This window comes from Saccopteryx bilineata, chromosome 1, assembly GCF_036850765.1.
Source record: "Saccopteryx bilineata isolate mSacBil1 chromosome 1, mSacBil1_pri_phased_curated, whole genome shotgun sequence".
Classification (NCBI taxonomy): Eukaryota; Metazoa; Chordata; class Mammalia; order Chiroptera; family Emballonuridae; genus Saccopteryx; species Saccopteryx bilineata.
The window spans coordinates 26,465,248-26,493,076 of record NC_089490.1 but is presented as its reverse complement, the minus strand read 5'-3'; the positions used below and the strand labels follow the sequence as shown (position 1 = coordinate 26,493,076).

At 41.9% G+C, this 27,829-nt stretch overlaps 1 protein-coding gene across 2 annotated transcripts; it reads left to right on the top strand.

Moving 5' to 3' along the window:
- The first annotated feature begins 247 nt into the window (after positions 1-247).
- Positions 248-25,639, top strand: ADGRF4 (adhesion G protein-coupled receptor F4). Of its 2 annotated transcripts, none has more exons than XM_066252392.1 (10): positions 248-423; positions 9,499-9,607; positions 10,858-10,912; positions 14,630-14,781; positions 15,990-16,241; positions 17,076-18,455; positions 20,678-20,719; positions 21,139-21,198; positions 22,233-22,289; positions 24,888-25,639. In XM_066252392.1, the coding sequence occupies exons 2-9, from the start codon at positions 9,521-9,523 to the stop codon at positions 22,278-22,280; spliced, it is 2,076 nt and encodes a 691-aa protein (XP_066108489.1). In that variant the 5' UTR covers positions 248-423; positions 9,499-9,520; the 3' UTR covers positions 22,281-22,289; positions 24,888-25,639. The 2 variants fall into 2 exon arrangements, with proteins under 2 accessions (XP_066108489.1, XP_066108499.1); XM_066252402.1 differs by lacking the exon at positions 24,888-25,639 and adding an exon at positions 22,546-24,233.
- Positions 25,640-27,829: the final 2,190 nt, after the last annotated feature.

Here is a 27,829-nt window from a genome sequence, read left to right as displayed (position 1 = left end):
TGCATTTTATTCCCCCTGGTTCTAATTATACCAGTGCAGTAGGTGCAACACAGCGAGTTGTGATCGTAGGAGATAAAGGTGAGAAATTAAAGGACAAACGGGTGACTCACTTTAATGGACATGCTTCAGACAAGAGAAACCTGTAATTTCTCTTAGGCGAGTTTGACGGACCCATCGTGGAGTGAATCACAGACTTACACAAGCCTTGGAACCCCAGGCAGTGTTACAGTCTCAGGTTGGCCTCTCACAATACACAGCTGGGTTTCACGGGGCCTCCTGGATTTTCCCTTCAAAACACGAAGAAGGACCACAGCCGCTGAAGGGGGACTGTGGGAGGTGCCAGGACGGGCACACGTGATGGTGGGGCACGGTGGATGGAACAGCGTGGATCTTCCTGCTGGGCTGCTAGATCTCTTGGATGCCGTGAGTACACACACCATGCCAACACCTCTTCCTACTGAAGACAGGATTGTTTTAGCTCCTATTCTGGAACGGGGAAAATGTGCGATTTAGGGTGGTATTTGCTGAAATGCTTGATTATGTAGGAACCTTTCCTAACGCTATTTAGAAATTGATTAGCTCAAGGTTGGGGTATTTCCTGCCTCCTTTACATGTGTTTGTCTCTAAAAAGTCATTTGTCTGGCTCTGACTCTTCACTCCTAAGAGAGAAAATGCAAAATACCTTGTCAGACAATTAGACCGGCTGTTCTTCGATTGTCCCCTTGCTTGACAAATTGGATGCACGAACTTGCTTTCAGTTCTCTTCCTTCGGGCTGAATGTAAAGCTAGATTTTTAAAAAATAAAGCATTCTTCAATAGTGTCTTCTGCTCGTGAGGCTGACAAAGCTGTTCTTATATCAACTTACAAGGAAACATTTCCCCCCAGTTAAAAGATGCTGAGGCCTTTTGGCAAAGGCATCTCTTTCATTTTGAGAGGTCATTAGCACGGAACTTGATAGTTTTTGTTTCTTATACTCTGGGGAGAGTTGTGAGAGAGCAGAATCGTTGCATCACAAGGTGCGATTTTGTGTGTGTGTGTCAGCACCCCAGGGAGCTTCCTTCAAGAAGCACAGCAATAATCCAGTATGTCAATTTCTTTAAAATCATCACAGTATCAACATAGTTGATAAGATGCTGAATGCCCCCCAGCTCGGAAATGATGTAACTCTTCAAACTTGGCAGAATTTGAATCGACACAGCCATTCTCTGAAAAGATACTGAGCTGCACAGAGATCGGCTGGAAGCCATCTGCAATAGCCGAGGATAAAATGGGTTTGATTCTAATAGGTCTTTTATCTCTCTCTTTCCCCCAAGGCTCTTTAGGAAACAGCTCATTCCTGGGCAGGGAGAAGTGGTAAGAGTGACTGCTTTCATTCTGTTATTGAGGCAGAGAAACGCAGCAACAGCTCGTTTAGCCATCTGACCATATAACCAGAGCTGTAATTATGCTAGTGGAGTAGACGGGGCACAAGGTTATGAAAGGTTATGAAATTAGGCTGCAGGGAACAAACACACACACACACACACACACACACACACACACACACACACACACACACCGCAAAATGTGGGTCACCTAACTCTTAGGTTCCTCATTCTCCGCTGAACCTTTCGGAAATGGTCCACCCATCAATGGGACTGGCCGAGGGGTATGAGGCGCGTTGCCACTTTAGAAGGTTAGCAAGCAACTGAGAATACGCCCTCCCTGTCATCTTAAGGGAGGTTCAATGGAGAGAAACACTTTGGGGAAGTGTCCACTTGGTTCACAGGAAATCCCAGCCGGCTCACTTAAGGGTGATTTGCATGAAGAGTTTTGAGAGCTCACACCTTCCCAGGTGTTCCTCCCTCCCTGGCTATAGTTATGGTTCCTAGGCTGTACCTTTTTTAAAATTTCTTTTGACAGCCCTGATGCCAGCTCTCACTCAGCGTGTCCAGACAGTCAGGGTGCCTCAGGCTGCGTGAGTCACCTCTACAACTCCATGTGAAATAAGCTCCAGGACCCAAGCTGACTAATTGTATTTTTGAATTTTGGCTCATTCAGAAACTCAGCTCGAAGTATACAAGAAAGATGGGACCAATAAAAGCTGCTTGCCCTGCCAAGCCCAGGGCAAACACCTCGCTTCTGGCATGACATTGCTTCTTTTTTTTTTTTTTCTGAAGTTGGAAACGGGGAGGCAGTCAGACAAACTCCCACATGCGCCCGACCGGGATCCACCCGGCATGCCCACCAGGGGGCGATGCTCTGCCCATCTGGGGGCATTGCTCTGCCGCAACCAGAGCCATTCTAGCACCTGAGGCAAAGGCCACAGAGCCATTCCCAGCGCCCAGGCCAACTTTGCTCCAATGAAGCCTTGGCTGCAGGAGGGGAAGAGAGAGACAGAGAGGAAGGAGAGGAGGAGAGGTGGAGAAGCAGATGGGCACTTCTCCTGTGTGCCCTGGCCAGGAATCGAACCCGGGACTCCTGCACGCCAGGCCGACGCTCTACCACTGAGCCAACTGGCCAGGGCCGACATTGCTTCTTGCTGAACTAGATGGGTTCTTACAATCCTTTCCAACATGAGGCTCCAGGTCCAACAAAAATGAGGTCCATAGGAGGCTGGGAGCATTCCTACTTCAAATATCACATTCCAAAATTAGCGAGAGTTGCAAGTATGCTCCAGTGCCCGTTTGAGATAGAAACGTTGCTTCGTGACAAAATCTTGAGAAGCTGGCATCCTTGTCTGCAGGGGCCATTCATTCATTCATTGTTCCATTTGTCCACAAACGTATACAGAGTGTTTATGTACCTTATTCTCTGTTGGGCGCTAGGGACCCAGAAACTTCTCTCCGTGTCCACATCCTGACCAATGGTAACAGGATTTATTTGTGTTGTTGTTTCTGTTCCACTAGGTGCAGCCCAATTTCTCTTAGGCTTGGGGGCTAAAGTACTAAGTGTGGTGCTCTGTTAAGCTCCTGTCATTATAGCTGAGTCACAGCAGTGGTGTGAAAGCCACCCAATTGCTGGATTCCTGGGCAGGTATAGCCTAAGACATGTTTCTTCTGGGATCATTGTATCTAGTTCTAGTTCCTTTTAAGCCTCTGAGGCCAACAAATACTATTTTCTCTCTGTCTTCCATTCAGCAGCCGAGAATGCTGTCTATTATCAAGTGGGAACAGGAGTGGACAGTGGTGGGTAATCACCCTTTCATAAGGACGCGCAGAGAGAGGCGGGACATGGGAAGGAGGAATCTGGGACATTACTTTCATAGGTCCTAAGAAGCTGTCGTTCCAGGTTGCGTGTGGCTTTTATTTCTGAGATGTCATCTTTCAGACACTTTGGGAAGAAGATGTGGAGCTGTCCTGATTGGGTGACTAGTATAGAAACTGGTAGGAACTTCTTTATAAAGGTCTGATAACTCTACATAGGAAATTACCGCAGATAGTCCCAGGCAGGAATTCTTTGGTATCTTGTTTTCTCTTCCTCTTTTTTATTTTTCATTTCTGCATCTGTCTTCCCTTCCCCGGTGATCATTCCAAACTTCTAATCGCTGTGCTACCAGTGTTACCTCCCCTCCCCTCCCTGAGTGGCGAGTTTCAGAATAATTCTGACTCGTTTCACAAATTAAAGACGACCTGTCCACTGCCTCTTTCTTTTAGGATTGGATAAAGACAGGACCACTACTCTCTGATACACGACTTTGGGTCCGGTGTGAGTAACTTAAAGGAGCTCCTAGGAAAGTATCAGCACAGGGACTCAGTGTGGTAGGTGCCCGGTTCACGCATATGGAGGCTGAGTCCGGCTTGGCCCACACTTTGCACTCCTAGATGACATGGGTCCTGGAACAGCAACCTCAAGTTACTGCAAAGCACTTTAGATGATTAAGTACATTTGATAAAACCTGGGTCAAACACAGGTGTTGTGCATGTGTGTGGGAGCGGTGGGGGAGGTGGTAATGATAAGGTTGGTACAGATTGTTTTCCAAACTGATCTGACCTTGTTTTCCAAACTGATCTGACCTTGTTTTCCAAATTGACTGGACTTTGGGACCCCTTGAGACCAGAGTTCCACAGAAACCCTCCTCAGGACCCAATATGTTGGGCAAATATTTATACAATAGACACAAACTCTGTATTGTCTTCCTACTGAGTGAAGCAGGCAGACTGACTGAAGTCATAGAACACTGAAGTCACTGTGTATCAATGTTCTCAGTGCTAAATTTTTCTTCTATTTTTTATTTATTTAAGTTTGGTGCCTGCTTCAAACTGTTGGCAACCCAATGGTGGGTCTCAGGCGTAAACATGCATATCTCAGCACTGTTCTATCGGGATTGCTGCTTACTATTCTTATTTGCCCCTGCTGAGTACAAGGATATTGATTGACTGATTTTTAATATGCAAAATGTATTTTACTAATGTACATTGGGAGGGGGGTGTCTGTAAAAATATGAGACCCTAGGATTGTGATTTAAATAGCCAGTGACAATTGTGAACAGTGCTTTTCTGCCACCAAGCCTGAGGGATTTATGGAAATAAAGATTTCATGAAGACACACAATTTTTTTTGATCCCCTCTCCTTTCTCCCTGTCTCTGTCTTCCCCTTCCGCAGCTAAGGCTCCACTGGAGCAAAGTTGGCCCGGGCACTGAGGACGGCTCCCTGGCCTCCTAGAACAGCTCCAGCCACAACAGAGTGATGCCCCAGATGGGTTGATGATCACCCCCTGGTGGGCATGCCGGGCGGATCCCACTCAGGCACATGGGAGAGTCTATCTATCTGCCTCCCACATCTCACTTCAGAAAAACACACACACAAAAAAAAGACACACAATTTTTTGATAAATTGTAGAAGCACAAGTAACTAAATGGTAAAGAGGTAATTTGAACATAATGTACATAGAACAACTGTGGATTCTCCATATAGGAAAGGACTCGACCGTGACCTCAGCCAGTCCCCACTCAGCCTCAGAGCTGGCCTCTGATGGCCAGCTGTGTCCTGCTGATATTCTTTGGAACAAGCTGCATTTTTCTCGTCACATGTAACTTAATGTTTTCAGCTTTTGTGCCCCTGTTTTTTTCTTTTCCTCACTATCTCAAGACATAAGTTACCATGTGCAGGCACTGGGTTAAGTATTGGAGAGGTACTTTATTTGTATTTGCAGACATTTTTCAGTCTGGACTTACGCAAAACTCAACGCTCTCTTGAATTGCTAAGTCTTTGTCAATGATGAATCTAAGAAAATATGTTTCCTCCATTCTGTTCTATAAACTACCCATCTCTGAGGCTGAATTATGCTGGCAATACTTCTTAAAAAAAATGCCATTCTGAGTCCTTAAGCTCTGCTCATTGTCTGCTCCACAGAGCACTCTGGCTTTTGGCCTCAGCCAGTGTCTGAGTCTGAGGGGAGCACTTCCATTAAGTTCTTCTGGGTAGAAAGAGAAACCCCAATTGGGGCTAACTTGGAAATATCTATCCATCTGGCCCAAGCTTGCCAATTAACCTGGGCAAAAATAAGAATGTTATAGCTCCTCCTGGGTAACATCATAAACATTCTCTACCTCCCCCCACACATGTTTACAATAACTGAAGGAAATTTACTGTACAATTATCGTACAAATAGTATGTGGGTTACATACAGCAGACTATAATAATATAAATGATCAAGTAGAAAATTAATTAACTGAAACTCTCTAAAAGCCAAATGTGCCCAGTTCAAAGTTTGTGTTTGTTATGGTCATGCTTATGATTTTTATTGCATATATATTTCTGCTAGTAATTTTTTTAGTTTATATGAATACATGAAATGTATTATTATTTCATAATGCTCTACAAAGAACATAATGATCTCCATAAAATGCCATGATTACTAGACACTTTACTTGAATACCTTTAGGAGCTGTGCACTTAGAGGCCCCAGTGCTGGTTGGGGAAACATTTTTAGGCTCCATAATTTCACACTGCCTTCATCACATCACTGTGTCAACTGTCTGACTTTCTTCCAGTAAGATTGGTTTAAGCAAAGTTTCTTTCTATATTGGAAACTTACAGAGTAAAAGTGGCCCTTTTCTACAACACCTTAGATAGCAGGTTTTATTACTTATAAATGCCTGTCTTTGGCTCACCTGTATCCATTTACCTGAGCATTTAAAACCATCTTCCCCAGGTAGGAGAGAATTGCATTTACCCTCAGTCATCAGTCCTATTATTTGGTCCAGACTGTAGGTATCTTTTCTTCCTGATATATGTATCTGGGAAAGGAGATTTCAGCAGACTTGTAAAGAATAGCAAAGAAGCCTGAGTGGTGGTGGTGCAATGGATAGAGCATTGACCTGGTATGCTGAGGTCCCAAGTTCAAAACTCCGAGGTCATGGGCTTGAGAGCAGGCTCGCCAGCAGGAGCACAGGGTAGTTGGCTTGAGAACGGGATCATCGACATTACCCCATGGTCGCTGGCTTGAGCCCAGGGTCACTGGCTTCAATAAGTGGGTCACTGGTTCAGCTGGAGTCCCTGGTTAAGGCACATTTGAGAAGCAATCAATGAACAACTAAAGTCACACAACTCTGAGTTGATGCTTCTCATCACTCTCCCTACCTCTCTCTCTCTCTCTCTTGCTAAAAAAAAAAAAAAATAGCAAGGAAAAGGTTATAAATGACCACTTTCCTGAAAAAAATGAGCAGTATTCAACCTGATAATAAAATGAATCTTGTAGTCCAAATTTGTGTTTTTTAAAATACGATCCATTGGAGAATTGTGAATTCAATTTAATTTTGTGAATTATATTTAGTGTGTGACAATTAATTTTTAAGAGTATGAGATAGAACAGAGTAAAATACAAATAAAGATCATTAACATGTCAGAGTGTCCATGATTACTTGTAGGTAGGAAGAATCAGTACTTATAAAAAGTTTTTTTAAATGCACAAATTGGATGTTTTTCAATTTATATATGGGTACCTATATACATATATTTTTCAGTATACACTGAGTCACCCTATAAGATATGTTTCTTATTGTGTCATAATAGAAAATATTTGAAAAACATAGGTAATACAGATGAGACACGTGGATACGTTTAAGACAACCTATACTGGTTCTTCTGGTACTTCTTTATGTGATTATCAATTAAAAAGTTATCTGAACAATCTTAACACTGCAAATCACTTAGGGTGCCCATCCACCAATTTGCTGCATCCATGAGAACTTCTTTCCACCCACTCTGTAAGATCATGAATTCTGCACACATATTCCAACACCTATGCAAATGTATTACCACACTTTTCCTGTTATTCCGCCATGTTCACTTTCCCCTGCTCAGACTTGCTCTACAAGATGGTGGTATAAACCAAACCACTTTCCCCCTGTGCAATGGTTAAGAACACAGAGATGATTTGGAAACCTCCCTATAAGTGCCTGTGTCTCGCCATCTCAGCTGAAGGCTCACTGGAGTCATGAAAACCCATCTAAGGTTTGACTCAACCCTGGAAATGTTTGAGCCCAGTTCAGTGGGTTTTGTCTGCTCCTGGTCCACACATTGTCTTGTGAGCTTAACTAGATCATAGTAAATTCACGTTCATTTGACCATAAGGGAATTTCTGTTTGCTGAAGGCTGGGTGTCTCCCAGGCCTGTTCATGAGCTACATATGCCAATGGTCTCTCTTCTCACTATTAGTTTGACTTTTCTGTTTCCCGCTGGATGCCCATTACAGAAAGGACAGCAGCTTCTAGTTCTGTCGCCCCAGCAACTGATGGATATGTTCCTGGCCAACACAAGGCACTTGATAAACATTGGTTGGTAAAAGGAATGATCATCCTACATTTTATGAAATAGATGAGAAAATAGGCTCGGTAAGGGGCAAATAATTCATCCATGGCAGAGAAAACATTGCAACTTAGCTCTTGCTGATTCTAAAAGTCATGATACTTTCGTTTTGCTGCATCTGCACCACCAGAAAATTCACTCTAAGGAAATTTCTTCCCCGTAAGGGATCTTAATTGCCACTATCTTAAAAAAACATGTGTGATGACAAAGATTATAATGATGTTGATAAATTTCAACTGTTGTAAAGATACTTTCTTGGAAATTTGGTTTTGAAAGGTGGAAATTAAAAGAAAAAGGTGGCCCTGGCTGGTTGGTTCAGTGGTAGAGTGTTGGCCTGGCGTGCAGGAGTCCCGGGTTTGATTCCTGGCCAGGGCACACAGGAGAAGTGCCTATTTGCTTCTCCACCCCTCCCCCTCTCCTTCCTCTCTGTCTCTCTCTTTCCCTCCTGCAGCCAAGGCTCCATTGGAGCAAAGTTGGCCCGGGCACTGAGGATGGCTCTATGGCCTCTGCCTCAGGCACTAGAATGGCTCTGTTTGCATCAGAGCAATGCCCCAGACGGGCAGAGCATCATCCCCTGATGGGCATGCCGGGTGGATCGCAGTCGGGTGCATGCGGGAGTCTGTCTGACTGCCTCCCCGTTTACAGCTTCAGAAAAATGCAAAAAAAGAAAGAAAGAAAGAAAGAAAGAAAGAAAGAAAGAAAGAAAGAAAGAAAGAAAGAAAGAAAGAAAGAAAGAAAGAAAGAAAGAAAGAAAAAGGCAAGAAACAGAGCTGTGGTGAAAGAATAGAGAGTTATCTTCCAGTGCCTCCACTTGTTCTGTATCGTAGTGCATCCACCTAATAAGAGGGAGTCTTAATGCTTGTCTAGTAACAAACAATAGTGATATTTATTTCATTATAAGTTACTTGATTCCATATGCCTAAAGAGATAGTATACTGCCAAATAGTGAGTCTCACCTTGGGACAATTTTTCCCCCTAGGGTGCAGTTGGCAATGTCTGGAGAGATTTTTGGCTATTACAACTAGAGAGGGGGATGCTCCTGGCAACAAGTAGGTAGATGCCAGGGATATTATTGTAAATATCCTATTATTTACAGGACATCCCCCAACAACAAAGAATTATCTAACCTCGAATGTCAGTAGTGCCATCACTGAGAGATCCTGCTTTAGAAATTAAGAATTCCTCTCCATTCAAACCATCTGGGTTGAACTTTTAGCTCTACCATTTTTTATTTGAGTGATCTTGGCTCATAGTTGCTCAAGTCTTTGGACCTTAGTTTCTCCATTGGTAAAATAAAGACAGTAATGGTGCTGATATTACATGATTAAATTACTTTGATTCTCAAAAAGTATTTAGAACAATTACTGGCAATTTCTTGATAAATGTTACTTGCTATTAAAGAAACTTGTGAATTCAATAAGAATTGATGCTTTGTTAAACAGACATTTTTCCTGGTACTTCCATTATTATTGTGTGCTGTTTGTAGACAGGTACACAGTTAACAGACAGTCTGCTTTTTTTTTTTTTTTTTACATTTTTAGTGGTTTGAATAGAGATGTTGGTGTCCTTTTCTGGGGTAGGTTGTTGGTATAAACATCTCAGAGTACCCAGTGGAGTCACTGAGTGGTAGGTTAGTCTGTTAAGCAGTACGTTAGTTGTGTGGCATTGTGACCTTCAGCTAGGTCCTCCTTGATTCTCTATTGCAGGTGAAGATCCTAATGTGTGAAAATGAAGTCCCAGCCATTCGTGATTTGCTGCTTAATGTTATTTCTGTCCACAGAATGTTCTCGTTATAGAACCAAGATCCACAGAAAAGTAAGTACAGTAGAATGCTCTCACTATAGATCCAAGAGCTACATAAAAGTAAGTTAGATCCATTCTAATGTGTTCCCATGAGAAAACTAGCAGTTCTCCTAGATGACTTGATTTATGACAAATAATAAGTCATGTTAAAGATATTTTTAAATGACTGCTACTTTACTTTTGCTCATAGTTGTTTTCCAAAGTCAAGAACAAAGAAAGTTGAGTGGTGGCCAGGACTTGTAACAGTATAGATGCAAGGTGCAACAGGGCACAACATCATAGTAGAAAAGTCACTGCAAACCCAAACCGCAGTGAACACACTGAGAGGAAGAAGTATAGTCATGAGCCTCAGAATGCCTCGGATACATTCTGAGAAATGCAATGTTAGGTGATTATGTCATGTGTGAACCTCACAGAGTGTACTTATACAACCTAGACGGTATGGCCTACTACACTCCTAGGCTCTATGGTATATAACTGTCACATACATGGTCCATCACTGACCGAAACATCGTTAGGTAGCACTTGACTGTCCTAGCCTGGCAGATGAGCAGTTTAGGTTCAGACCTGAACTTTGAATCTTGTTTGTTACACAAGTTGCTTTATTTTTATGTTTTAATTTTCTAATCTACGACATTAAGGGTGTTTATTTTTTCTTTTAGATAATCTTTATAATCCTTTATAGCTACAAAAGAGTTTGTGATTCTATTATTGCAACCTAATACTCATTTCTAGTATCAGTTTATTTCTTCTTTTCTAAGGATATATAGTATCTGGTGCACTATACAGGGTAGCTTTACAGTTGTTCATATAAAAAATAATACAGTAATTAATAAACAATGATAGAAGAATAAACTATTTCCCATGCTCACAACTGTAAACCATCTTTTGCCTCACCCTGTATTAGGTACATTGTACAGTTACAGTTATGATAGGCAGAGAACAGCTTAGAGCCATAATTATCATCTCTGTGATCTCTCTGGATACTTAAACTTTCCAAAGAGGTACCCAAGCCACTGACCTGACCTTCAGTGATTGCCATCCAGCTTGTAGCCCTCCTGGGAGGGCAGTACAATACACAGTCTGTGCTCACATCCCTGCTTCCTTCAACAAGTTTCTGCTATATCGACACATGGACCTGCTGCATTTCTCTTCCCAGTCCTGCACTTATTTTCTCTTCCTATCCACGTGGAGCCTCTACATTGAGGTGAGAGAGGAGAGTTCCATAGTAAAGAGGACCTTTGGGAATTTATGTTTTACAGGATGGAGATAAATTTCAGCATCCTGAAGAGAAACCCACGACTGGAAAGATACAAGGTATGTGGCTTCAGGACAGTCTTCTTCCATTTGGACACATGGCAAGCATGTCCCCAGAACACAATTTTTTTTCAGTCAAATAAAAGTCACTAGTAAGGTCTCAGTGTTTACCAGTGTTAATGGATTCTCTTGCAATTATACCATCACTCATGGCACAGTCAATAAAGCAAGTGAACAAACATTTACATGTTCTAAAGTACTAGATGAGTGTTCATTTTAAAACCCACAAGGGAAATCTATTTGAACTAATGAGCTAATGAGAGGCAGAAGGGAAAAGATGACAGAATTCATTCATTGCTTCATTCAGAGGCATTTTGGGGTTGCTCAAATGTATGTAATGTTTTGGTACTGAAAGGTAGGTTGAAATGATGTCAGATAAATGTTGTGCTGGTAAGATCGGTCACACTTAAGAAGTGAGAGACAAACCGTGTCAGTAATCATTCATTGTAAGGTAGTGAAATCATGTGATTCTCACCCACATAGTAGAATAACTGGATTCTGCACATACATGGCCAAGTATATTTTTGGCGGAAGATAAATCTCTTCTTAGATATGGAATTGAGAAAGGAAAGAAAAAAGAAGGAAGATAACTTTATTGAGCATTTATGGTCAAAGTGCTGCACAAGATGCTGTCTCATTTAATGTTTGTAACAATGCCACGGTATCATCTTAAAATTATATGGATGAAGAAATTGAGAAACGCTCAGCATAAATAACTTGTCAAATTGACCTACTGGGTAAGTGGCAAACAAAGATGAAAACTCACTCTTTTTCTGTGAATGAAATCTCTATAGAGCTATCCAAGCCATAAATATGGATACATCCCTTAACTCATAGGCAAATAAATGGTCACCATATCATATTGATGTCAACACCATAATAGTTCTTAGCATATTTACTTCTTTCTGTTCCTCTGCCACTATCCAGGGCAATTTTTCCTGGAGCTACTTCAACAGCTTCATTCCTGGGCTTCTTGCCTCAGGTCAATTCACTCTACCCATGGGCCAAAGTAAGCCTGCCACCAGATTTTTTAAATAAAGCTTTATTGAAACACAATCATGCCCATTTATTTGTATATTGTCTTTGATGCATTTTCATGTTACAAAGATAGAGTTAAGTTACTACAAAATAGTTACCACAGAGACTGTATGTCCCACAGTTTCAAAAAGATTTGCTCTCTGGCAGCCCTGGCTGGTTGGCTCAGTGGTAGAGTGTCTGCCCTGTGTGTGGAAGTTCCAGGTTCAATTCCTAGTCAGGACACACAGAAGAAGTGCCCATCTGCTTCTCCACCCCTCCCCTTCTCACTTCTCTCTGTCTCTGTCTCTTTCTCTCTCTCTTTCCCCTTCCCACAGCCACAGCTCATTTGAGTAAGTTGGCCCCACACTCTGAGAATGGCTCCATGGCCTCGTCACAGACACTAAAATAGCTCAGTTGGTTACTAAGCAAGGGAGCACCGGCCCCAGATAGGCAGAGCATCGCCCCATAGGGGGCTTACCAGAAGGATCCAGTCAGGGTGCATGCAGGAGTCTGCCTGTCTGCCTCCCTGCCTCTCACTTAATAATAATAATAATAATAATAATAATAATAATAATAAAAGATTTACTCTCTGGCTAGCATAGTCATATTTAACAAATAAAAATATAAGATATCTGGTTAAATTTAAATTTCAGAAAAATAATGAATAATAATGCATGGGCCATGCATACCCTAAAACACTATTCATTGAGCATTTTGGTAGCTCCTCATTATTTGTGGATTCTGCCTTTGTAAATTCTCCTACTCTTTGAAATCTGTTTGCAATCTCCAAATCAACACTCACAGTACTTTCAGGATCATTCACAGACATTCACAGAACAGAAAAACAAACAAACAAACAAACAAACAAAAAAACGAGCTGGCCGAAGTATAAGTTCCCAGCTGAGGCTGATGAAAGTGGTGCTCTGCCTTCCTGTTCCAGCTCTCTTGCTACACACAGTGTTCTTCTTTTCATGGCCTATTAGGTGCCACATGTTTTGCTCTTTGTTGGTGATCTTGCTGTTGAATACGGTCCCCAAGTGTAGAGCTGAAGTGTTGTCTAGTGTTGCTAACAGAGCAGTGATGTACCTTATGGAGAAAATACCTGTACTATATAAGCTTTGTTTATATGCTGTCATGAGTTATGACTCTACTGGCCATGAGTTCAATGTCAGTAAACCAACAATATATATTGCATAAACTGACTTTCAATAGCAATACTCGTAAAGCAAACATCCACTGATACTGATGTGTTGATGAAAATGTAAACCTAACCTTTCATTTCACTGAGGAGCAGTGGTTCAGTATCTGCTGATTCAGTGTTTGTGGTGGTGACTTCATAGAACATAACTACTGGAAATAATGAGAATTGCTGTATCTGAAAACAAAATTAATATTTAACTGAGCTTCTTGTATTTTATTTGACATTTATTTGGTCAATTACAGAAAAGTTTACAGACTCCTGATCTATACTACTGTTAGTGATTTTTCAAAAACTCGGAGCATATTACTCTAAGTGAAATAAGCCAGTCAGAGAAAGACAAGTACCATATGATTTCACTCATACATGGAATCTAATGAACAAAATAAACTAACAAACAATAGAAACAGACTCATAGATATGGAGAACAGACTGACAGCTGTCAGAGGAGTTGGGGGTTGAGGCTGAATGCAAAAACTAAATAGATTAAACAAAGAAAAAAGTTATAGACACACAAGACAATAGTGTGGGGATTGCAAGAAGGCAAAGGTGTAGAGCAGGGATCGGGAACCTATGGCTCGTGAGCCAGGTGTGGCTCTTTTGATAGCTGCATCTGGCTCGCAGACAGATCTTTAATAGAAATAATAATAACGTTAAAAATATAAAACATTCTCATGTATTACAATCCATTCATTTCCTACCGCTCATGTTCATGGTTGCAGGTGGCTGGAGCCAATCACAGCTGTCCTCCGGGACAACACCAAATTTTTGTTAGATAACATGTAATATACATGGGTCATTGTATGGCTCTCATGGAATTACATTTTAAAATATGTGGCGTTCATGGCTCTCTCAGCCAAAAACATTTCCCGATCCCTGGGGTAGAGGGAGGTATATGTGGGCTAAGGGGGTATAGTTTGTGATGCAAGGAGACTTAAGTTGAGGTGTTGGACACACAATTTAGTATACTAATAAAAGGGTGGACAAAAGTAGGTTTCCAGTTGTGAGTATGTGAAACACAGTTTATTCTTATGGTATTATTTATTAATTATTATAGTATTTTCCATATGAGCAACTATAAACCTCCTTTTGCCCAACCCTGGAGAACTATATACTTAAAAGCTATATAATTTATTAATCAGTGTCATCCAATAAATTCAATTAAACAATGTTACTCTTATTTCTGATCACTCCAAATTAGCACAGCACTCAAATCCCATCAGGACCTGACCACTGTGCCTTCCCCTCCTCTTCTCTGTCCACTCTCTCTTCAGATGCTCTGAACCAGCCTTTCTAAACGACCTGTGACCCCTCTTTCCACGTGCTGTTCACTGCCTGGACATTAGTTTCACAATCTGCCTGGAAGGTCTCTCTTGTCGTTGAGAACCCAGGTCAATGTCACCACCTCTGGAAGCCACCTCAAATCCCCAGGATGCATTTGATGCCCAACTCAAAGTGTGGAGCTGCTAATTAGACTTCTCTCTCTCTGTTTTCCATTTCAGAGAAATGCCAGGGGCCTTGTGTCACTTCATCCAACTGCAGCCAGCCTTGTGCTCAGCAGTTTCGTGGAGAAATAGGGTTTACATGTCATCAAAACCAGTGGCAGAAATCAACCGAGACATGTACAAGCCTCTCTGTGGAGATACTCTTTAAGGTGTTGCATTTGAATATTATTGGCTGTGGGAGCCAATCCCTCAGGTGGTGGGAGAGGCATTTTTAATGTGTTCTCTTCAATATGCCTGTAAGTCTCCGATCTGGACCCTGGAAAATCTACAGAGGAGTTGAATTTATTTCTTCTCCTTCCCTCCTTCCCCAGACTCAGGTGTCCCTCTTCTCCTCACTCTCTCTTCCCCCATTCAGAGTATTTCCTCAAAAACAGATCTGAAATTTATTTTATGATGGTAAATGCTTGGAAGTTAAAGTTTTAGCTATAAAGATGAATTTGAATGCCTCTTGTGCTAACCAATTAATCAACTAAATGTGCCTATGATCAAATTTATTTTGAATTCTTTTCTAATACTTTCAATCACTTGAACAAATGAAAGAAGAAACGTGTCACCTATGGGAATAGAAACCCAATGAATATTTTTTTAAAAATCTAAGTTTAAATTGAAATACCCTGTCTTCTGTTCTTTCACTTAAGCACCATGTCCACCTACTTCTCTCCAGTCCTGTGAGAGCACAGGATCTTGGTGTGATTTTGGAAAGGCACAGCCATGGTGTCTCTGTCACTTAGCATAGGTAGAAGTCCTTGCAACGCCAGTGGCATTCAAAAGCAAATTAAAGGAAGCAAATTATTGCTTTATCTCATCCAAAGTCATATTCCAGGAGACTCAAGGTAAACGTATAAGAAAATGAGCAAATAATTTATTCTAATTAGTGAATTCCATTTTTTTAAATTTTAATTCCTTTGTGTTCCATGTTTGACCAGTGAACCTCCACCATCACCAACCCCCTTGACCGTCCACATGACTCCTCTTAAATAATAATAATAATAATAATAATAATAATTAGACAAATGTTGTTTCTAAAATTCCTCCACATCTCCGAAAAAAAAAAAAAAAAACTGTCTTGTTATAATACTTGAGCTAAAGTCACAGTCCTGAAAGCAAATTCCAATAAGAAAAGTCAGACCCCAATCTCTGCGGGAATTTTGATAGAATCTCCTGCCTGTGTGCGACCCCATCTGACCCTCTCTGCCCTTCTCAGCATCTAAACTGCTTTTGGGGGCCATTCGCTTCTCTGTCTGTTGTCTCCATGCAGATCCTTTGTGCCCTTAACTCATTTAGTCTGATTCATGTTAGGTGCGTAATCATTTTTGAATAAAAGATTTTTTTTATATATATAAAAAAAACAACACAGGACTTGAACAGCGCGTCCCGCCTGTCCATCGCGGGGCCCTCGCTACCTCTGCACATCCTGGACTTCCGCGCTCCGGAGCCCACGCAGAGCGTAGTGCAAGGACTCCGCAAGAACTGTCCCCTGGACTACGCCTGCATAATTGATGTTGTGAAATCCTCAGAAGCCACATCAGGAAACATTGCATTTATTGTGGAGTTATTAAAAAATATTTCTACTGACTTGTCTGATAACGTTACCCAAGAGAAAATGAAGGTAGGTGTTCTTTGTTAATGCCATTAAAAAAACCAAAAACCTAACCATTATCCCCTGCTCCCAAATCTTGTACTTCAGCAGTTGCAAATATTATTCCTTTCAGGGTAGAAACTACAACCACCGCATAGTAAGCATAACAACAATAACAGCAATTCACTTCATTGTTTCACTTTGATTCATTCTGGTTCATGGAAGTTGTCAGGAAGTTAAAACATTTTTTTTACATCTGAAAAATATCACATATTAATGGCTGTGATCAAGTTCATACTCTAGTGTTTCTAAAATTTTACTTTAGAGCATAATTGTCCTGAAAAAATGTAAATGGCATTTCAATTTTTCAAAGGGAGATTCATAGCACAGCAGAGATTGGGACTCTTAGATTGAGATCAGCAGGCTTCCTCTGGCAGGACGTTGTAGAGCTTTTAATGTGTTCATGAACTTTGGCACTCTTATAAGAGTGGGGGAAATAGGGATACGGTATTTCTCAGACTTCAGTTATTAGAGAATCTGCCCCCAACCCCCTTCATTAAACAGTCATTAACATCTCACAGGGAACTTGGGTTATGCAGGCTGCCGTTTGGAAATGCTGCCCTGGGCATGTAATAAAGCAGAAAAGCTTTATCTGTGATGCATTTTCTTTCACTTTTAGCATCCTTTTACTTTTCTTCCCTGCAGGCTTACTAGTATGAGATTCAATAAACAGAAAATTTGAAGAGAAATATGTCAAATAAGATCAGACCATTGGGTTCAGAAATTTTGGAGTTTAGATATGGACTTTGTAAGATACTGTGTAGGTCAGGTCCCTAGGATAACACCTGCTTTTCTCCACTGCAGAGCTATAGCAAAGTGGCCAACCACATTCTTGATACAGGAACCATTTCAAATTGGGCTTTCATTCCTGACAAAAACGCCAGCTCGGACTTGCTGCAGTCAGTGAATTTGTTTGCTCGGAACCTGCACAACAACAACGCGTCTGAGGACATCGTGGATGAGCCCTTCATTCAGATGAAGGGGTTTCACATCAACCGCAGAACCTCCGAGACGAGTTTCCGGTTCTCCGGGATCGTGAACAATACAACAGAGAGTATCTTAGGAATGATTGAGATTCCCGAGCGCGAGCTGTGGAAGCTGCCACCAAACGCGTCCCAGGCCGTCAGCGTAGCTTTCCCCACCTTGGGGGCTGTTCTCGAAGAAGCCCACTTGCGAAATGTGAGTCTTCCCAGGCCAGTGAATGGTCTGGTCCTTTCGGTGATTTTACCAGAAAACTTACAGCAAGTCTTACTCACATTTGAGAAGATCAATAAATCCCGGAGTGCCAGGGCTCAGTGTGTGGGCTGGCACGCCAGGAGAAGGAGATGGGACAAGAACGCGTGTGAAACGACGCTGGATGTCACGAACAAAGTGAAATGCCGCTGTAACTACACCAACGCAGTCATGTCATTTTCCATTCTGATGTCTCCCAAATCTATAGATAACAAAATCCTGGACTACATCACATGCATTGGGCTCAGCATCTCCATCCTTAGCCTGGTGCTTTGCCTGCTCATTGAAGCCATGGTGTGGTCCCAGGTGGTTGTGACAGAGATCTCATACATGCGTCACGTGTGCATCGTGAACATAGCTGTGTCGCTCCTGGCCGCCAACGTGTGGTTCATCATCTCCTCTAACTTTAGCAAAAAGGCCCAGGACCACAACTGGTGTGTTGCGATGACATTTTTTAGCCACTTTTTCTACCTCTCTTTGTTTTTCTGGATGCTCTTCAAAGCACTGCTCATCATCTATGGGATATTGGTCGTTTTTCATAGGATGATGAAGTCTTGCATGATGGCCATAGGCTTTGCCGTTGGCTATGGATCCCCGTTGATCATTGCTGTCATCACTGTTGCTATCACCCTGCCAAAGAAAGGCTATGTGAGACATGATGCCTGTTGGCTTAACTGGGACAATACCAAAGCCCTTTTGGCATTCGCCATCCCCGCCTTGGTCATTGTGGCTGTGAATCTTATTGTAGTTTTCGTTGTTGCTATCAGCACTCAGAGGCCCTTGATTGGCAGTTCCAAGTCTCAAGATGTGACCATAATTAGGAGGATCAGTAAAAATGTTGCCATCCTCACCCCACTGCTGGGACTGACCTGGGGTTTTGGAATAGCCACCCTCATCGAAGGCACCTCCTTGATATTCCACATAATCTTTGCCCTGCTCAATGCTTTCCAAGTAAGTTCCAAGAGGGAGACTTATTTCATTATTTAATATTGTTACTTTATATTTCATGTATAAAATAGTATTATTTTATAATTTGTTATTCTGGTTCTCCAACCAACAAAAAAAAAAATGGCTATGGTTTTAAAACATAGAACACAAAATATTTCTTCCATTTCCCTCCATATCTTAAAGACCTTCAAATCAATAGGCATCTCTCACCTATTCATTATCAAGTTACATTTAACTGATCAGGCTGGCTGGGTGGAATTTCCTTCCTTATCTCCTCACTGATCTACCTAGATCCCTCCTAAAGTTTCAATGTGAGAAGAATTTAACCTGTACTTACAGAAGACTAGTCTTTGGTCAAGAATGGGTGAGGTTATATTCACATATCATACCTCAAAACAAGCACAATTTTTATCTTTTCTCAAAATGTTTGAGAACTCAGTGAAATGAGTTATTTTCCATGGTGTGCCACTCTCTTTGGGTGCTGACCGGTCAAAAGTTGTCATGCCTCTATTCCCTGTGACGGAACTGTAGAAATAGAAATAAACCTTGCCACGTTACCTGATCCTAAGTAAGTCATTTTCCTCTGGGCCTCAACCTTCTCATCCACAAGATAAGAAAGTAAATCTAATATGATCTCTTACTCTGTTTTCTTAACATACTAAATTGGCACAATTATCTCTTTAAGAGCTATTTTACTCCATCTTGGCTACTAAGCTTGCACACTTAGGAAACTGCCATTAGCCAGATTGCTTTTCATACCTATGGGTAACAGAAAATTTGACAAGTTTATATTCTTAATTATGTTTTTAATCAGGAGTTGCAAACTCTGGCCTGTTGCCCATTTTTGTAAATAGTTTTATTGGAATACAGCCATATTCATTCATTTACATCGTGCCTATGGCTGTTTGAGCTACAGTGGCAAAGCTGAGGTAGTTGTAACAGAGACTGTGTAGCCCACAAAGCCTAAAATATTTGTTCCCAGTATCTGCTTCTTTGATGCAAAAAGAAAATAACTTGACTAGTATTTAAATAAAATAAATATAATTGCATAATAAAGCAGCAAAGTATTCTTTTTAACACATCATTGCTACTTTATTTAAAAATCTGGTATAAAACATAAAGCAAGCTTTAAAGAAAAACCAACTCAGATGAATTATATATCTTATTCATAATTCTTTAGTACCCATGAAGAACATTTATTTCACTCTTTCCCTTGCAGTACTTTAAAGAGAAATGTTTGACTTAAGTGTTTGGTTTTGTTTGTTTTGTTTTAAATCAAAAGCTCTTGGACTCACATAAATGAGCTCTTCTCACACAACTCTTGAGAAGAGAAGAAAGATTTCCACCAATTACTCTGGTGACAAATCATCTCACCTTATTTTTACTTTGCAACTTAATTAAACCATAGAAAGTTTGGTGGTTTTGTTTAGATCATTTATTTTGCTCATTTCTTTTATTTTTTCTCATTTCTTGATAAAAAGAAAATACTAAAACTCTTGTGATTCACACTTTAAAATGTCATTCTTCTCTATCCACTGTGCCACCGCCTGGTCAGGTTCAAATGTCATCCTTCTCCTCAGCGTCTCTTCCCCATGAAACTGTCTAGAAAAACCCAGGCTTCCCTTTCCTCTCAGGGCAGGACACAGATTGTTCTTGGACCTCAACCTCTGCCATTGAAAAAGACTGCCTTCCAATTCCTGTGACTTTACAGGTGACCAAATATTCAAACTTGCAGAAACTTTGCCCTTCTGGGTTTCAGTAGTTTCTCTTTTACACAGAAACTTTGTCCACCAGCCCAAAGAACCTGGTGTGAAAGTCATCTAGAAACATTTCATTTTCTCAGGATAACTTCCATAGTTGATTCCATGATTTGAGTTACAAGATCCCATGACATGTCTTACTGTCGTCATGAGTAAGAAAAGTTACCTTAATACTTGGGAAGAAGTAAACAGATTTGATAAGGTGGAAAACTCTATCCTAGATCTGTCACCGTTTTATAAATATCAATAGCTCTCATGAAGACATGAAGCTGATCCTCTTCCTTTGAGGTACACTCAAGAAAATACACAGCAATATTGTTGTTGTTTTTATCTGAATCAATAGAGAGTGAAGTTTGTAATGTCTGAAAATGATCCTAGAATGTGTCTAAAAGAGTGGTATTAATATAACAGCTGTGGTATTGCCTACAAAACTGTGCCTCATACTTCTGTTGAATTTTAACACAGGGGTTTTTCATCTTGCTATTTGGAACCATTATGGACCACAAGGTAATTTGCATTTGTTCTAGTCATTATAGATGATTCCCAAGCGGCTGAGGGAAGCAGGGGGATGAAGCAGGTTTGATCAGAGAGCATGGTCCAGGGAAGTTGACTTTTGGGGGTGGTTCAGGGCATCAGCTATAAGGGGGGAAAGGAAAGAACTCTATTTTCTCATTTTCTGCACTTTATCAAGTCAACAGGAGACTCTATGTGAATACAGCTGGTGAAAAGAATTCAAACCATAACCGTAATTGTAATTTTAATCGTAAATCTCATGACAATTGCACCTTGACATTGAGTTTAGCGTTACCGTTTGCCAGCACGGTGCTAAGTCATCTGGTGCTACTTTTGCCAGTGTTTCTGAGTTTTAGGACATGGGTCTGGGCATTGGGGATATCGTCATTTCCTCACCAGCATTGCTTTTACAGATCAGAGAGGCTTTGAGGATGAGGATGTCTCCACTGAAGGGGCGATCAAGAGCAGCAGAGGTGAGCCTCTCCCTCCACGTCTCAATACTGGAGGGTCAGTGTCCTCATCAGAGTCATGCAGACAAATATTATAGCTCCGTATTCAGGATGTGTTAGCAAAGAGAATCATTAAAACAGCCTCATTCAGTCATTTCTTCATAAAACAAATACTGGAGTATCCTGCTAAAGCTTGGTGAGCAGAATATACCTCCCAAGAAAATTGTCCACATTGAAATTATTCCAACCTGGCATTTGGACCACTGAGATGGGACAACTTGGATCCAGGATCACAGAGTCATAAAATGCTAGTGGATAAAAGTGAGAGATGAGTTTTAAATGAGATTCTAGTTTATCTTACTCACTTCACAGTCAAGGAAACCAAGGCCCAGAGTACTAGAGATTTGCCCAAAGCCACCCAGCTCACCATGAGAATTAACATACTGCTTGTTCAGGACACTTTCAGTAAGCCATCTTCCCTTGGTTTGAAGCATCTGTGTATTTACAGATCTTGACAATGACTTTGTCCAAGCTGTTTGTCTTTTAAGATACCAACAAAAATTGCTAGCATTGCTATTTTAATTAGAAAGAAGTAATTTACTCAAATGACAGTTTCTCTGTAAGAACTACTTCCTTTAAAAAAAACAAATAAAAAACTTTCTTGACACATTAAGAATCAGCATTAATGGTTGGCTAGGAGTGAGTGTAACTTTCAACACTGGTCACCAATTTTATGATAGGCATTTTCTTCACCTTTTAACATTTCTGAAATTGAAATGTATGTTACAATCAATGGCATCTCACAGTTTCAATGGCAAGATTTTTTTTTCTTGGTGAAACATAAAAATAATGATGTAGCTTCCAGTGTTAGAGCCAGTGAAATATGATCCTTTAATTCTGTGTAGCTGTGTCAGTCAATGTAGGTCCTTCTCTTTCTGTCTTCCTTTTTACATGCTTTTCTCTAGACAGACACATACAAAAATATGAATATATCAATATGTGCATTGTTGTCAATGGAATTTCTCATTGACGTCACTGTTATTTTTGTTCCCATTTAGAATGCATCTTTAAGCCCAACTAATGGATCTAAATTAATGCACCGTTAAGGATGAGATGTGAGTATTAAAAACTCAAGGAGAAGTGTCACTTGCAAGTTGTGACAAACCACTCAGTGCACCTGTGAGCACGCTTTTCCCTACTCTGGGATCCTGGTGTGAGGTGGGAAGGGTACAGGTGGACATACCTTTTAGAGAGCAGACACTTTCTTATTGCCCAGCACATATGTGAAAATATGCTTCACATCTTATTCAAAAGCTATGTCATCTCAGTTTACAGGACCAACTCTTAAGCACACTTCTCTCCTGTCCTCAGTGAGAAGATGCTGTCATCACACCTGCAACAGTGTGATGACAGGATACATCCTTGCCGTCCACAGTGCTCACACACCTATTTCCACCTGGGCAGTGAGTGGTAACACTTATAATGGCCCAATTCTTGAGAAGGAAGACTTAATTGATTGAAATCCCAAAGCAACAAGACTGTCTCTCCCTAATGAAGTTGGGGCCCAGAATTAATCCTAAGGGGGTGTGGGTGGAGTTGCAGCGAATTAGCTGTCTACGCACTGCCAACCCTTGAGGCATTTCTACACAAGGGAATTTCTACATCAAGGGAAAGCAGATGTGAGGCAGCCATGAAGAGGCAAACGAGCCACAAAATGGCAGCCAGAAGCGGGAGCGGTAATAGAGGACTCTGGGCAGGAACGATCAATCTTGGCATGGTTTTGTCTTGAAGAGTTTCCCAGCCTTTCTGCATGAATATTGATGGGTCACAGATTTTGTTTCTGAGCACCACCTGGCAGCAGGCACATCCTCTTTTACATTCCTTTCTTTTGTGAGTCATGGCCCATATATTCAGCAATGCGGTAAAACAAAGGCAAATCTTATGGAACTAAAACACCCAAAAAGGACTTCTTGTGTTACAAATCCTGCAAGCCTGATGTACTGGTGTCCCAGAGAGAGGCAAGGAGAGTATCACTGTACCATTCCTTAATTAGTCATTAACTGAGAGGTAGTTCAGATGACCTGTTAAAGTCAGCCTCTCCTTTAAGGTCCCAGCGTGAGCTGTTAGGGAGTTTATTAGACTCTCTCAGCCAGACGCCCTTCCTCCCAGGGATCGTATCTCCAGCCACTGCAGAGAAGAGAGGCATGGTTGCAGTCTTACGCCCCGCTAGTGGCCATAGTAAAAGTTGGAGGAGAGCAGTAGAAGCCAAGATCAGGGACTACACTACTTAGTAGAACTGGGCGGGTGGACAAGGCTTAGACCCACGAGGAGGAAGTGTAGAAAGGAGGTAGGAATTGCAATCACGGCTCTCCCCAAAGAAATCCATGGAATTTTTCCATTTCTGTGTTTGAACCTATGAGCTGGGGGATGAAGTGAGGATTGCATTGTTTCAGCATGTCCTCTTCCTGTGGCATGAGGACTGCAGAATTATCTCAGTACTTGGGGCTGTGCTTTCCACATCTGGATACACGTGGTGTCAGAGCAGTGCGAGTACAACAGCTGGCACTGAGGTAGAGCATGCTGGGACCCAACAAGTGTTAGAGGACAGGGACAGGAAGTTCACGCTCAGTGCTACGGGAATGGAGAGCTGGCGGCATAAAGGAGACCTTTCAGCACAGATCGGAAATGTTTAGAGCAGAATTACAGCTCAGCAACCCCGGGTGTATGGTTAGCACAAGGCAGGGGTGCGGTCCAGGGCAGGGATACCCCACAGGGAAAAGGTCATATATTGGGCCTTCAATCAGAATACAAAATCAAAGACTGACGGGGTCTCAGGAGGTGGGCAAAATTCCTGTGGCGAGAAACAGGGGTGGGGTCAGAACTGGACTTGCAAAAAATTGAGACCCCTGAATGAGATTGGAAGCTTCTCATATCCCAGAGAGCTCAGGTTGGACTGCTCATAGAAACACCATTGTGACAGGCTTGTCAGGAGGTCCCAGTGTCGGGGGAGGGCTGGAGAGGTGTGGAAACCAAACAGTTTGCTTCAGGTGTGGATTCTAATTGGGTGACCCATCTTGGGAGCTGGGGGTGGGGGTGGGGGCAACATTTTTTATGATGAGGCCACAGCTACATGGCACCCTCTGCTGTTCATATGATGGGTGGACCTCTAACATAACCCAGAGTTGGTTTCACCCAGAGTGATTTCAAGGTCATAGCTCAGTTTTCTAAAATCTCTACTACGTGTTTGTGAATGCCTGACATTCACCTAAAAGATCAGAGCTCTTCATCCCACCATGAAAAATAATAAGGGCACTTGAACAAATACCCAGAGAGAAGAAACACTGTTTTCTATGTGAAGTCATCAATTCAGAGCTGCAGGGGCGTTGCAGAGACCAGGCTTAGGTAGTGAAGGAGGGAGAGCAGGCTCTGAGCCCTGAGTCTGGGGTTGAGGAGCAGCAGCGTGGAGGAGGCATAGAGCACAGACCAATAGTGCTGGGAGAATAACCTTCCTCCTGTGTGACCTTGAAGAAGTTGCACAATGCCCCTGTGCCTCCATTCCCTCATCTGTAAAATAGGGCTAATCATAGTACACACCTCCCTGGATGGTTTCAGGATTCAATGAGCTAATACTGTACGTTGAAAACTTGCAGCGTAGTGCCTGGTTCTGATTACGTTATCAGTAAACACCAGCCATTATTTTTTCCATTAACCAGTGCTTCCACCGGTTTGCCTGGGCTTCCCCATTTCTCCTGGATGTTCCGTGGCCTGGCCTGACTTACACCCCGGGGCCAGTAGGGCTGGAAGGAGAAGAGACAGTTAGGCATCCTTGAGAGTGTTTATTTTCTTGCCTGGAGCAGCAACACCTAAGCTCTCAGTGTGGACATGTTTGCTGAAGGAAAGTTGAGGTTACAGATGGTGACTAGACTTGAAGGAAGTGGATATACTGACACTTTGACCTGCCCTTGACCTTCAAGAGCCTGGCGTCTTGGTCAACGTTGGCAAGATTAAGACTCAACCAGCAAGCTGATTTATGACCTCTCGAAAAGCCTGGGGCAGTTGAGCCTTGCCAGACTTAACCAGCTTTCACTCCCGAGGCGGGCTCTGTGCCTCGGTAGGCTCAGTCGTCCATCACTCTGCGTGGATCCTGGAGGTGCTGACAGATGGGGGTTAGATCGGTTTCAGGGTTCAGGCTGCAGGTGGGATTGGGAGGTGCGGTGGCAGGAGAAACACTGAGTCTACTTCAGAGTTAAGTAATTGCAGGTTTCCTAAAGAGAGGGATCAGAAGAGAAATGAGAGGACTTTTTTAAATGTGTTTATTATTTTAGTCTATTTTAGACCTTGAGTGAAATTAATTTTGCTCCTTGGACATTATTTTTCCCATTTGTGAAACAGGAAAAAAAATTTTGTAGGTGTTATTGTTATTATTATGTGTATATGTCTGTATAACTATTGTATATATAAGAATAATTCTGACTGTTGTTTTAAAAATAAAATGAAAATATTTACTTTCACAACTTGCTCATGTGTGCATTCATTCAAAATGGACATCACCATTGGTACCATGACATTCTTGGGTGTCAACACTGTTATCAATGTACCTGAACCCATTGACCAGACCCCCTTGAGGCCCAGGAATACAGTCCTATTGTGTACTGCTAAGGTGAGTACCTGGAAATACTTGAGAAAACCTACTGTCTTTCAGAGATGCTCAACAAAATTTCTACCACCAGTTTGGATTTATACAGAAAGCCAGTCAGTAGGGCTAAGGATGACTGTATGGGTGTGGGTACAGCAATTTGATCAAAGCAGAAATCATAAAAGCCATTTAGGCCTGACTAGGTGGTAGCACAATTGATAGAGTATCAACCTGAGATGCTGACGACTCAGGTTCAAAGTCCCGAGGTTGCTGGCTTGAGCACAGGCTCATCATCTTGAGCGCAGGGTCACTGGCTTGAGTGTGGGATCATAGGCATGATCCCATGGTCACTGGCTTGAGCCCAAAGGTCGCTGGCTTGTGCAAGGGGTCACCGGCTCGCCTGGAATCCCCTGGTCAAGGAACATACAAGAGTTGGTGCTTCTCATCTCTCTCCCTTCCTATCTATTTCAGTCTCTCTCTCCTGGAAAAAAACAAGCAAACAAAAAAGCCAGTTAGTTACCTCTTTTTATGAAACACACAAACAAACTATTGTGTTCTTCTCTGCACGGCTGCTTTCAAAGCCATGAATACTGATAGTTTAGAAACAAGAGATGGATTAGTTTCAAACCATATAGTAATTATCCAAGTGATAAAAATTTCCAGTCAATTGGAAATTATGCTTTTCTCTTAAAATTAAATTAAATTGTCATAATGAGAGACATGAATCTAACTTCAAGATTTATAACATTTCCTAAGCATTAATTTATCAACCCACATCCCCTTCCTGACTCCTGACTCAAAAAAACCCAACTTTTATTCCTCTCAATGCAAGGTCTAGAAATTCCAGAGCATCGTGCATTTCCAAGGCAAATAATTGCCTCTAGTTTAGTATATTTCTTTGGTACTGTAAAAAGTTTAAATTAACAATTTACTAATATTGATAGCATTTAATCTTCTTTCTTTTCCATATTTTTCTAAGTACTTTATTGTTTCACTGCATATTAAAAGGAATATGGTGCTGAGTTAAGTCAGTCCTGCTGTAATGGGACATACGCATTGTAAAGTCAGTGGCCACGGCCACCATCACAGCCGCCTGATCCATGCAGGTTCGTATTGGATTCGGACAGTTGGTAATGGAGTCAAAAACTGGTGGGCCATCATTTTTAATCCTAGCTTGCACCTGGCGAGCAAGTACAACACACACTGGGCTCCAAAACCCACTCATTCAGTGCTCACAAAGCTACTGACTTATCCAAGTTTCCTAGAATCAAAGGTTTCTAGCTCTCCAGACTTATTCACCTCTGTTCCCCATCTCCTTCTCTCTGCACAAACTCTGCACTAACTGGCTTTTCCTTCAGCACTCTGCCATCTTGGCTGCTTCTCCAGGCCTCTTCCATATGGCCTTTCTCTGCTCTGCTCTCTAATGCTAATTTCAGGAACCGAAAGAACAAGCTCCTGGTCTGCCCTCATTTTATAGTGTAGAAATCAAAACCTTTTAATCCAATATACAAAATAGGGAAGTCTCTAATACAAAGTCACTTATCTGAGGCATGATGGGATTGTACCACCCCACATCAAAAAGAGTGGGAAAGGCTTAGTCCTAAAACCAAGCCCCAGGCTACAAGGATCCTGCCTGCCCACAGCCCGCCCCCAACACACATTGACATCACCTGGGCAACGGCTTCCATGTGGGTAGCGCCATCTTTAACAAAGTGAGCATAATATATTTTATCTGCCCAACATTGTAAAGCCAGAAGGCACGGCCACGGCCACTATCACAGCAGCCCAGCCCATGCAGGTTCGCATTGGATTCGGACAGTCGGTAAAGAAACAACGGAGCCACAAACTGGTGGGCCATAGTCTTTAATTCTAGCTTGCACCCGGCAGGCAAGTAAAAATACACACTGGGCTCCAAAACCCAGTCACATCCAGTGCTCACAAAGCTACTGACTTATCTGAGTTTCCTAGAATCAAAGGTTTCTAGCTCACCAGACTTATTCACCTCTGTTCCCCATCTCC

Bases quoted from the DNA above. Each gene is read 5' to 3' on its own strand.
- ADGRF4 (XM_066252392.1), top strand. From the start codon at position 9,521: ATGAAGTCCCAGCCATTCGTGATTTGCTGCTTAATGTTATTTCTGTCC. The intron at 10,913-14,629 runs GTATGTGGCTTC...TTTCCATTTCAG, and splicing joins CACGACTGGAAAGATACAAG to AGAAATGCCAGGGGCCTTGT. The intron at 18,456-20,677 runs GTAAGTTCCAAG...ATTTTAACACAG, and splicing joins CCCTGCTCAATGCTTTCCAA to GGGTTTTTCATCTTGCTATT.